At 41.7% G+C, this 13411-nt stretch overlaps 1 protein-coding gene across 1 annotated transcript in view; it reads left to right on the top strand.

Annotated features, from left to right (window-relative positions):
• Positions 1–9327, top strand: part of ttbk1a (tau tubulin kinase 1a) — a gene marked incomplete at its 3' end in the record, with an annotated part of 40336 nt that extends 31009 nt beyond the window's left edge. Inside the window, exons 14-15 of the mRNA XM_083969969.1 lie at positions 7358–8814; positions 8913–9327. Of these exons, the coding sequence (XP_083826095.1) occupies positions 7358–8814; positions 8913–9327 (1872 nt within the window). The remainder of the gene's footprint in view (positions 1–7357; positions 8815–8912) is intronic.
• Between the last annotated feature and the right edge of the window lie 4084 nt (positions 9328–13411).

Genomic DNA, 13411 nt, shown 5'->3' on the forward strand with positions numbered 1-13411 from the left:
AATGATTGATTTCATATGTTTATTTGCTGGTTTTGAGCCCCTGGTGACTCTGCACACACACATTAAAGGGATAGTTCACCCAAAATTCACACACATATGACCACACACATTAAAACAGACACTGAGAGCCAGATAACAACACTTTAGTCAAACACAGCAAGCCATATTACTGTCACACACACACACACACACACACACACACACACACACACACACACACACACACACACACACACACACACACACACACACACACACACACACGTAGCTCTACCAACTTCAAGCAGAGGAACAGAAGAAGAGGATTAAAGTGCTGACGACAGGAAATATTTTCCATGCAATAAACTCTACGAAGCCTCCTGCAAACCTGCCACACATCTGGCAAACTGCTGGAAATAATGTGAAACTGAATATTTCCTTCTTGTTTCTGTGAAGAAGAGGAGGAAGAGGAAGAGGAGGAGGAGGAGGAGGAAGAGGAGGAGGAGGAGGAGCGTGAACAGAGTGGGGCTGCTAACAGACTGTTAAGCTTTACAGTATCTGTGCATTTATTTATTTATTTATGTATTTTGTTTTTTTTTGTGTCGTTTTTCCCGCTTTTCCCGCTGATCGTCGAGGAATGCAGGTCGTCCACGGCGATCCAGTTTTTGCACCGAGACTTTGGAGACGTTTGGCGTTCAACCCCCTCGATCGCAATACGCCGACTCACCGCCGCCGCTTCACATCTCGTCTTCACCGACATAAAACCAGTGACCTGAACGCCTCGCTCCGATTCTCGCGGTGTAAAACGTTGTGCGTGAAGGCGTCGTTTAAAGATTTATCTGAAGGTCGATTGATCGATCTATCGCTTTGGTCTGACAAAAACTGTTACTGTGCTGGGTCTCTGGGTGGAAGTACGGTGGCCCGAAGGTGCAAATATTAAATAAGAAAAAAAAAATTCGCAAAAAAAGAAAAGAAAACAACAACGTGGCAACATTTTTACAAAACGAAATCACACATAAAAAAGACAAAATAATAATTTCACTAAATAAATTCACAAAAAGCAAAACGTGACAGTAGAGCAGAAATAAAACAAACTTAAGGACATCACAGTATTAATTTTATATAAATGTTAAATGTTTATATAAATGTTTCAAAAAGGTATGAAAAACATTAGTGACAGTAATAGATTCAACACACACAAACACATTCAACCCTATAGAAATCAAAACAACAGGCACAGTTCTTCAAAAACACGTTAAGGAACAAAAAGAAAACTAAAAAACTTTTAGCGGAATGTCGCAAATTACCAGTTTTTATTTGCTGGAAGGTCGAGAATTCTTTATCAAAACTGAAATGTTTTATTTTGCAAAGGCAACAAGCGGGTGCTCACCTGCCTCGTCTCACCCTGAGCCTGCTCCGTTTGTTTAAATCTAATTTTCTAAATTGGGAAACGTCACAGTGTGATTGGCTGTTGTTGGTCATACACACAGATCTGTTTTTTTGGTTTGTTTTTTTGGTCCTTCCATCAGTTTTTCATCTGATTGTTGCATCTTTTGTTTGAACTGCTGTCAATCATACTAAGGATAATGATTATGATGATTATTATTATTATCATTATCCGATCTGTATCTTTTCAGATTATGGCTCAGTTTCTTTCATTATTTTAAGACGATCCAACATGAGATCCGCTTCAGTCGTTCACAATGCGGTGAAGCTGCTGCACCGATTGTGACGAGACTTAGTGCAGATATCCACATTTTCATAGAGGAAAGTATCCAAATACGTTATTAATAATGATAATAATAATCAAAATGACCATCTGAGTTTTCCTCTGGTGCCATCCTCAGGTCAATAGCTGTACTGTGCTAACTAACACACTAGACACGGTGATACACATTATACCGGCTGAACTTGTTAGCATGTTAGCATTGTCATTGTGGACAATTTAGAATTAGCATTTAGCTAACAGCAGCTCACTGTCTGAGCGTGGCTGTAAACAACTGCTACTCAGAGATTTATTTATGTATAGATAGTTTATTATCGATCAGGAGTTAAATGTGTCGTCACGGTGATTATCTCGAGGCTACTTCCTGTTTGGTTCAGTCTGGAGACCCGACGAGAGGCCGACACGTCACACAGTACAGTAACTGTCAGAGGCACTTTATTGTCTCAACATAATGAAATGATGAAGCCATAATCTTTCAGAAACCACAGCCGGTTGTCGTGGTGATTTAATCTCTTACCGTTGAAATATGTTGGCCGTTGTGTTGGAGTTAAATCCAGTTCTTCCAGAGGACAAGGTTGATTCTTCTTCGTTTCATTCACGAGCACTAGGCTACCTGTAAAAAAAAAAAAAATGCAATCAAGAAGATTTCAGTTTTTATTGGTGGAGATCTCTGAAGCGTCTCAGCAGAATGTAGATGTAGTCGTGTTGCTGCTCCAGTGAAGATCATCATCATCATCATCATCTGCTCTCTTGGCCGTCTCGTCTGAGATGTTTGGTTTTGTAAAGGGGCAGTTCAACTCTTGAGCTTCATTGGATATTCACATGGTCACATGGTGGTTCAAACGTCATCTGTCTCAAAGTCAAAGTCTTATCTCCATTGTGCTTCCTCTTCCATCACCAGTGTCCGACCGCTGGACTTTACTGTTGCACTTTATCACTGAGTTATAACCGAGGAGGAGGAGGGGGGGTGGGGGGTGGGGGGTTAAGGCCGGGCCGAGGGTCTCGTTACATGGATGCAAAACATAGATGCAATAAGTGAAATGGGCGATGTTGAAGCAAAAAAAAAAGAAAAAAGGGAGACTTATTTAAATGGTGGTTTGCATGATCTCGAATCCTATCGTTAGGTTTTGGTTCCAGTTCAACCAACTTGCAGAGACTTGAACTCACCATCGACCGAGATAATGAGGAGGATGTGATGGTTTATGTTAATTGTTGTATTGTTTTGGGGACTACGGATGTAATTTAGCATATGTGCTAAATCCGGTGTATTTACTGTGGGTACTCTAGCACTAGTCCATTAATATGCATTGTCTCGACTAAATAAACAAATAAAGTAAAGTTTAATCTCCAGGTCTCTACAAGGCGATTGTTGAACCTATGGCTGAAAGAAAGAAAGAAAGAAAGAAAGAAAGAAAGAAAGAAAGAAAGAAAGAAAGAAGGAAAAAAAACAATGTGAATAAAGATTTTTATTAAAAACTGATGAGCAGGAACCAAAACTAATGAAGAGGATAATATAAAGGGAAAACAACAGAATGATTAAATGATGTTTCCCATTAGAGCAGAGGGAGGGGCTTCTCATTTCACCACGCTAATCGCCACTCTCTCCATCTCACAATGAGTTTACAGTCAGTACCAGTTCTATTGTAAGGGCACGCGTAGTAAATGTAGCCTGTCTGTTGTTTCAGTGCCGTGTCGGCCGGTGGGAAAACACAGGAGTGTCGTTTGTTGGTTTTAGTAAAAGTTTGTCATTTTGTGAGTGATTCTGAAAAGAAAACTGTGGGAGTGCGTGAACAACCAACATCCAACAAACAGTCCAGAGTAAACACACAAAACATCTTCCATCACATCGACCAAACTGTGAAAATCTGAATTTTATGATGTTTGGGTTCTGGTCTTTTCGGGACGTCCTAACACTGATCTGGAAACGAGTGAGAGAAAAGAGACGGGCTCAATGTGAGATTACCTCCTATGTGCTTTTGATTGGCCCAGCAGAGAAGCCATTAAAACAAATAGCAGGAAAAGCAGAGAGTGTTTTAATCCAAATCTAAATCGAGAGGTTTGAAGAAACTTGTCACGTTCAGTTTCGTTCATCAATAGATTTGATTGATTAATTCAATAAATGAGATGTTTTGTGCTACAGAAACGAGAGAAATCAGTGCTCGAGATGATTGGTCGGTTTGTAGTTTCCACGATGTTCCTATAGGATCAATGAGCCGTTGTCATGGTTGAGTGTTGAGTTGTAAAAACAATAATCGAACGCTGCTACCGTCAAACCAAAGCAGCCGTGTGTGGTTACGCTTTTTGCTTTGAACGTCATCAGAACAACTTGCTTTTTAAGTCTGAGCTTCGTCTCCTCAATTTGTTCAACATTTTTTTCAAACCTCGCCACATGAGACGAGCTGGGGCGGCCATTTTGTGCAATGAAAGCCAAACTATTATTGCTTTCTAAATGTGTTAAAGGGCTACATTAACTAAATATGCACCACTCGCTGTTTCATTGAGCTTCTATCTGAGGCGTTAGCATTTGCTTAGCCTGATCAGGAGATGCCCATCAGTGCTGAGGCTCGTTACGGCTCCGGCCTGATGTGGACACGACCTGAGTTTGTTTTCATGCTGCTTCATGCTGATTTCAGGACGTCCTGCCCGTTTTATATATTTAGCTTAGCATTAGAGTACAACCACTTAGAGAATGTATGAAGTGGATCAGCTGCTATCTCTGAACTTTATTTTGCACGCCTGCAAAATGATTCACCTACCGTACAAGATTGTCACTGATACATGTTTTGTCCTGTGTCACCATGAACGCAGTGCCACATCCACGTAAAAACAGGCAGTAGGAAGCTCAGCGTGCTCATTCTGCTGAGAAACACACAAAAAAAACAACGATCTGCAGCATTAACAACAGTTTGCCGTACCCAAAGACTGTTTACCGACTGTCGCCACTCTTTGCATGAGATCTACTGTTTGTACGACACGCACCTCTGACTGTAAAATGACTAAAAACAGCACTGTACTGTACTTACAACAAAAGCAGTGAATATACACCTCTGACTGAAAAAAAAAAACGTCTGTGATGTTTTTTGTAAATAATTCACACCGTTATAAGAGAGGATACTCACGGATCAGAGCTGTCGAGTTCGTCGCTGACTTTAAAATGTCAAGAAGCAGCAGGAGCCTTTTTTAGTCCTGATAGTTACAGAATCCATCGACTTTCATCGTGTTTCTTATTCTGTTTGAAGTGGAGTAGGTCATGATGCTGTTAAAACATCGTAGTTTACCAGTTGTTTTAACAACTTTTAGGTCTCACTTTTGCTGTTTTGGACAAAATCCCCAACAGTCCTGACAGAGTTTGAAGCACAGTTCTGCATCAGCAAAACCAATACGAACTGTCCACTGCAAATATTAAGCTAATTAATGCTAGACTTCAAGCAGGATTGAAGGGTCAGATGACCATTCAAAAGGCATTTGTTGCGGTGTATGGGAACTATGGCCAAAACAACAAAAATAAGACCCTGTGTTTCAAACTTGTGTAGAACAAGTTGGGAAGTATGTCCAAGGCTAGCAGCACACTCCAAACAAAAGGTGCTCGTAAGGCTTTTTAACTGCTTCTCCATATGGTGCTGTGAGCATGATAATACCGTGACTTCAACTATTCATTAAATGAAGTCCAAAATCTCAGCAACAAGAGTACATGGCCAAAAATTTCAGCAACCCATCGTGCTGTGTTGCAAACCTTTTTATGGCCATAAGAAAATTAAGGTTTTGTTTGGAGTGTCACGTTAGTCGACCCGCTGCTACTCATGTTAAAACTGAAAAATATACTGTATATGTTTGTTTGATTTCAGCAGGAAGATATTAAACCTACAACTGTAACTTGTACAGTGACTTTGAAGAAACTAGAGAAATGTATTCCAGTTCTATTGATTAGAAGTCCCTGATATGTAGTGTAATAAGTGCAGTATTTAATGTGATGGTGAACAGAAGCTTTGCTCTGTGGTCAGACTAGGAATTGGGCTGTATTTCTCAGCCCCTGAATGAAATGGTTTTCTGTAATAGAATATGTATCCATCACATCCACATAACTGCAAATTTGAATCCTTTATCTTTAGATTTTCATTTATCAGAAACTGTCCCTGAAAAATGTATACCTCATGACTCTCACACTAGGATTAAACTTTATGTTATATTTAATATAACAAAAAAAAGTATTATGCTCCTCCCCCAGCAGACATTTCATTGCATATTTGATATTGCTGAACTTTATGAAATAACAGGGTGATATTGTACAGATTACATACAGACATTGTTTCTCTAGAGGTGAACACTCGTGTCCATGTTAGCTTTGTTTAGACTTTACTCCACATTCACTAGTGAACTCATCACCAGTCAAAGCCGCCACATAAAGTCACTCGTGTCACTAGTAGTTGATTCACAAAGGGACATTCGGGTATTGTTGGAAATCCTTTGAAGTTAGTTTTCCTCAGAGAAGATGGATGTCAGGTTCATGTCTGTGTGTCCAGTGTCCAGAGACAGGTCCAGAAAGAACAGCAAACCAACGGTCCCACAATGAGTGGTTCCAGTTCAACACATGCTCTTTCAGTTTCTTCATAAAACAACATACCACATGAGAATTGGACAGAGTGGTTGGACAGTGGACTCTGTCTTAATGTTAGCTTTAATTTAGCAAGGCAACTATTTTAACCCATGACATTCTGCAATCTACAATGTTTGCCTTGCTTCCGGTCTTTGTGTTAAGCTAGGCTAAACACTTCCTGGACCTATGTCTGTACTAGCTCCCATTAGACTCTAAGGACGAGATTTTCACAAAATGTCTGAATGTTCCTTTAAAGTTTTTGCAATAAAAGCAGATAGTCGAGGTAAAGAGGATTGAAGAGCTCACAGTGTTAGTTCTGTGTGATGATCCGTGAGTGTCTTTCACGTGTATAATACATGTAAGCATTTTTTTTCTATCACTATATGATTGTACAGTACTGCTTGTATAATTTACAGGTAAAGCATGTATTTTAAACTTTTTGTAAATCCAAATGATTACAGTGTACATATATACAGAAATGTAGAAAGCAATTAGGTTTGCAGTTAATCTCTAATAGCATGATAATTAGCGGGGTTTAGTATGTACAGGCTGTATGTTAAATCTTTACGAAGGGAAACACTTGAAAATCACCTGATATCAGACTGCGTGCTGTCTAAGGATAAACTCTGCAATGCATTTTTTTGTGCCTTTTATATCAATGTATGTAATCTAGACAATCTTGAAAAGCTTGTGTACAACCAAAATGACATTAAAATGGTTTTGGGGGGAAATAACATCCGTTCCTCTGGTTGTTCTTGCTGGGAAAGACCATGAGCACAAAGGAATCCTACACACATTAGCTTCTTAAAAATCAGTAACAGTCTTTTTCTTTTTGTCTTAACACAACTTCAATCACCATGCTTAAAAGCGGAACCAATATGAATTTCATTGTTCATTACCAGGGAAACAAGGCTGGTAGACTTTTCAGTTGGTCAGTGCTTTTCCTGTTTTTTGCATTGTGATGACAAACTCCTTCTGTAAACGGCTGTGATGTTTACTGCTGTCCTGTCTTTGATTCAGTAATTCAGTAACAAAAAGTGTTGTTAAACTGTTCCCAGGTGTTGTCGCCCACGGAGCAGAGCACCCCATCGCCACCCTCCCCAGACTACCGAACAAAGGGTCAGAGTGATGAGAAGGAGCATTTCCACATCCTTCCTCAGCTGCAGGTCAAGAGGGCCGACTTCCTCACCGTCATGTTGACCGGTACCTTGCCTCAGCGGAGGACTTTCACGACGCCAGATGAAGAAGAAGTTCCTGAACCTTCAGGACCAAAGGATGACGACGTCACAAAGAGCGAGTCCAACAGTGAGGCCAGCCAGAAAAGCACCGAACGCAGCCAGGAAGCAGCACCTTCAACACTCATGGCTGAGGACCAGAGGGCACAGCGGGAGCACGCCTCAGCTGCTGATGCAGACCCCGACTTGGAGGACGCATCCAAAACCCTCGTCCTCTTCTCACCTGGAGACACTCGCAAGTCTCCCTCTGGTGGGGATCACGTGCTAGAGGGTGAGTTGGCCACACCCTCTGCCCCCATTTCTCGCAACGACCGTCTCCTGGGTGGGGAAGCAATTCAGCCTGAAACTTCTGAAACTGGCCGTCTGTCCCCGGCGCTCAGGTCAGACCTGAGGCCTTCCACTCCCATTGCTCCCGCATCACCGCCATTCACCAAAGTTGAGCGCACTTTCATCCACATTGCAGAGACATCGCACCTCAATGTCATGTCTTCCAATGGTCACTCTGCCAGGGACAGTGACCGGGAAGTTCTTGCCATCATGAAAGACTCAGCTGGCGAGGAAGACACCCATGAGCAGGGGGCAGCGCCAGTGGTAGAAGAGTCTCTAGAGGTGCCAGACCAAACAGCACCAATTGACAAGGACCACAAAACTGAGAACGGTCTGTCAACTGCACTGGCCCAGGCTTTGGAGCCTGTGCAAGAAGCGATGTCACCAGCTCATGAATATAAAGATCTGTCACAGGAACCTCAGAAACAGCCATCGTCCAGTGAAGAAGCTGCCAAGCCTGAGACAACTGGATCGGATCTACCGGCTGCCATAAAGCCCAGAATCAGAAGCCGAATCCCAGTGCTCATTTCCGAAGAGGACTCAGGCTCAGAGCAGTCCTCGTCACTCTCGGCTCGGGCTCGGCTTCAGCAGCGGGCCAAGCAGCTGGACTTGGCCCGTCTGTTGGTCCAGAAGCAACAGGGTCGTTGGATGAGGAGGAGGATGCTCTCTGGGACATCGTCATCGTTGTCCTCTGGGGATGATGAACGTCGCAGAGCTTCTGAAACTTTGTCGACCACTGGCTCGGAAGAGGACACGCATACCTCGGACGAGTCCAGAAGAAGCTCACGTCTCAAACCCACCGAGGAGCAGGGCTCCAAAGAGTGCAGGAGCAGGATCCCCAGGCCCGTCACCCCAATAAAGAGACCTTCAGTGGGGATTGCCGCCGCCGCTCCTTCTCCTCTTTCATTGCCAGAGTCCAGCACACCCAAAGGAGCTCCCTCCTTCTCCAATGGGTATGAATCTCTTTCTCCCTTTGGTTTTCATTCTGCATACTTTTTTTTTCCAGAGAATGTATAGAAATAACATGTTCAATTTACTCTTCTGTCCACAGGAATCAGAAAATCGGACTAAGCACTCTCAGCTCCCAACGAAAAGCCAAACCTGTCTCAGCCAGGTCCTCCTCCTCATGCCCCCGTCCCTCCACCGGCCCCGCCCCATCAGGCAGCCCTCGAATGCCCCTGCGAGTTCTGTTTGGTACCCGCCGCAGCCTTAGCTCCACCCACTGCAGGACTGACAGCCCCTCCCCTCAGAGAGTCTGTCCGTCCAGGCAGCCCCTCTCGGTTCGAGCCCCAACTGTCCCTATGCTACCGCCCAGGACTACCACAACCATGCGGCGCAGCGCCTCACAGGAAGCCACCGCTCAGACCTCCTCTGGCACCATGCCCACCAGGACCAGGCCAAAACCAGCTGGCACAACTACTAAGGGGAAACCGAATACCAGGGAGAAGTCAGTGCCCGCTAGATAATACAAAGAGACTCATCACTGAGACATGTTTGTGTATAATCAGTCTTCGGACAAGCTACGCCTCAAAGGTTCTCACCTGATTCCATATTAGACTGTGATGTTACAATGACCTCTTCAATTCATTAATGTAAACGGACCTCTTAATTTTTTCCAAGGACAGCTTACTGAACAATCTTCATGGGCTTCCAGTAATCTTGACTGACTGTCGTACAAGAGCGTTGCTGCCATGGTGCTATGGATACATCTGCTGCTCCCTGGTCAATCCCTGATTAAACTGGTTTCTGGAGCTGAGAATCATGGCCCTCCATCAAGTCCAGTTTCAGAGACACTCACCTTACACAGTACTCCCAGCTTGTCCACAGCTATACTACTCTTCTATCGACAGTACCCTGCTTGGTTCACATTGCATGGTGAAGTATATCACAAATACATTGAATCTGTAGACGGGAAAACAATGTGTACGAAAATCTGTACCTTTAAATTCTTTGATATAGTTCTCCCCTTCCTATTGGCCAAAAAAGACCAAATTGGACTGGTTTGAATGCCCGAATAATTATAAAATGGCAAGAGATACCTAGGTATATCCTGTACTCATTATAGTCTTGGATGATGAGAAAAGTTGGATGTGAACACAAACTAAATCGCTCGGCCTCGCCTCCTCCTCATGGTGTGACAATGGGCATGCTTTAATCATTCTATTTTCTGGGTGTTTTTATTTTGTTTATGCTCTGAATTGTATATAATAGAATCATTTCCCATAAAGACATCTTTATTTTTTATCTTGCCAAGCAAAGTGTAAATTTCAAGTCTTTAACCTTCTGTTCCAATGTGTTGGCACTATGCCTGTTTTTTAACGCATGAGAAAAACAGGGTTAACCATGAGAGGAAGTTATACCTGCTTGGATTCTGCTGACAGTGCAAAAGGACCGCTGGATATTGGAGCCCATGTTGTGTTTGTAAAGGGTTGAAGGGCACTGAGCTGTGAAGTAAAGTCTTGATCATGTGGAAGGGTTTCTTGTCGTTATTTTTTCTCACTGGTTTGCAGTAAAACCCAAAGATCTGACCTGGTCTGGATCCAGACTCAACAATGATTGAAGCCCAGATCAGAATATTTACTGTACAAGTCCAACTTTTGACAGGACCTAAGACAACAAGTCAAGCATTTTCATTTCTAAGTACTTCTGCTTTGGGTGTTTCGTTGAAGCTTCTTTATCCTTCTAATCCCGCTACTATTCACATTTTACAGAAATCAGTATGACTCCTGACTCGTTAACATTTTCAGACATACCCTCTTTAAGGTTGTATTTCCATGGCCTGGGCTGTGACTGATACCTTTGTCCCCCCAGGTACAGATGGTCCACACTCATATGACTCAAAAGATCAAGATTGTGTCTGATTTAGAGAACTGTAATGTGGGTGTGACATTAGGAGTTATCTTATTTTCAATGAGTCGTATAGCTTTGTTATTCCAGATTCTACTTGTGTAACTGATGTTTGGTCTCTAAGGAAACTAACGTTGATAGAGTGGAACAAGATACAACATGGCCAAACTAGTTAGGACACTTAATTTAAGCATATTTACCCTAATATAAATCATAAAATATATAAAATAAAATAAAAACACACCCAGACTGTTGACAGGAACTTATGCTGAACAGTGAAACAAAGTGGATAAAATGCTGTTAATGTCTGGTGTTCTTATTAATGTTCATTCATTATGGTAAGAGTACAGAAGAATGAGACTGTAGCACTGCCCCATTAAATGGCCTTAGTAACCTCATTCATTCATTCAAACTTTATTTTAACTCAGTATTACAATGTAGCTGAGCAAAAGTTAAATCAAAACGTCATAGAAACAAAGAACAGCAAAGTTGAGTTTACTGTACAAGTTTAATGACAACACTATAGTAAGGCTACAGGCTGAAGTCGGTTGAACTGTCATGTCACTGTGCATTTTTAAATGTCGCATCTGCATTAAAGATGTACGGCCGGCCAGCCTCCCTTCCAGAGCTCAGGCACCAAATTCACATGGACAACTATGTATCTCTAGGGATAAAGCATACAGAATTAACAACACAGGTAGCAGACAGTTGCCCTTCTCAACCAGAGTATATTAGCCTAAATCTTACACTGTGTTGCTTTAATACGCCTTTAATAAATGTAAACGTTATTTATAATTGAGCTTTTGACACAGTGTAAATCCATTGTTTTATCTTTTCTAAATACTGTTCAGGATGTCATGTAGTGTTGTAGTACCAACTCATTTTCAAGGTCTTGGTCTTGTCTCAGTCTTGGTCAAGCTGGATTTGGGATTTTTTGTTTAGACCAGTCAAGACCACAAGCTGCAGCGACATCTTTTTTTTAACTGCAAATGTCTCTCGGTCACTCACTCGATGTAATTCAATAACTTTAAGATAATTAAAATAGTTGTACTAAAGTTGTGTAACCACCTGAACAATGTGGTGTCACCACTGTCAACAGTGGGAGGAGACTTCAGCAGGTTCTATGCTGTGTTCTTCTGTTCAATCCATATTTAGTTTACATTAGAGCAGAAGTAAGTGATATATTTGTGTTAATATAAGTCTTAAATAGTTGTATCTTCCGACAGCAATCACTTCTATAGAGTGTTTGGACCGAAACATGGGTCTGTCAGTCACTCTGCTCTGCTCTGAGCCCAGGAGAAAACATTTCTTGTATCCTACAACCTTTATCCAATGAGGAGAGAGAACGGCATGCAGGGCTGTGTGTGCAGCCAAGGGACGGCGTGAATGTGGTGACGTAGGGACGAGGACTGTTATGGTGCGTTCAAGGCAACTCGTAACTCGTGTTTTTCCGACCTGTGAAGTCGTACCAGTTCGATCTGGTACGAGTTCACGGGTCAGAAGTTATGAGTGGCCGTTATAGTGACTTTCACCGGTAAAACAGGTCGGAGAAACACGAGTGGGTTGCCTGGAACGCTACAAAATCGTAAGTTGTGACTTGAAGCTGTAATTTACGGTTTCAAAAGCCTGCCTGGAACGCAGCATTAGCCAAAACGACCGGATCGCTTACTTCTGCTTTAAATATGGTTTAGATTTGATATTGAATTATCTTTTTTACTTTTCTACAACACTAATGGGCTAACTGTAGTCAGAGTTTAAAAGCACTGTGGCAGCAAAGGATGAGTTTGGTGTGCTGTAGTTCCGCTGCTCAACCACTAGGAGGCAGTAAAGCACCGGAAACTAAAGCAGCAGAAGCAGCAGAAGCGCTGATGACGCAGCTCCAACATCAAAGATGATGCTCCCTCAAAAATGTAAAATTTGTTAAATATAGTATTACTTTTGGGCAAATACCATATACTACACTGCTGTAAATGGAAACATAAATCCCCGTCAATAATCTGTTTTAAAAATTAACTAAACAAATATTTTAGTTCCTTAAATGTACTGGCAGATGGAAATGAAAAAATTAATGGTATGATGGAAATTGCAATACGGTGTAATTTGTTTAGGCTATTTATGAAGAGTCCCAATAAGTACAATGCCTTCAACTTGTGTTATATCTTTTATTTTATTTATTTATTTATTTTCACACATTTAAAATAGCTATTTACTTATTCAGTACTAAGCCTTAATTTTCTATTTTTATTGTAAGAAAAGTAATTTCTTTGGATTGGAAAAAAAAAAGAATGCAACAGTTTCCTGTTTGAGAATGTATGTACAAACGCAGCTTGTTGAATACAACATTGAAAGTGATGAGGAGGCATCAGACAGGTTTATGTGAAGGTGTCAGGAGGAGGAGGAGTCAGTGGAGCAGGTAGAAGGTCTGGGAGGCAGAGGGAGGTGATGAAGAGCAGGATCAGGGAGTTAGGGCTGCAGGTTAGAGTTTTGTTCTGTTAGGCTATTTAAAGGAAACAGGGGTGTTTTATAGAATTTGATGGACAGGCAGGAATAGAAGGTAGGATATTGATGACAGCTGTAGGGAGTGCAGGTTGAGGGTGTTTTTTGTTTTGTTTTTCGTATATATTTATCCTATTTATTTTCTATGTATGATATGGGGTAGAATGTTTTTTTTTATATATATATATATATATTTTTATTAGAAAT

Source organism: Trachurus trachurus, assembly GCF_905171665.1.
Source record: "Trachurus trachurus genome assembly, chromosome: 1".
Classification (NCBI taxonomy): Eukaryota; Metazoa; Chordata; class Actinopteri; order Carangiformes; family Carangidae; genus Trachurus; species Trachurus trachurus.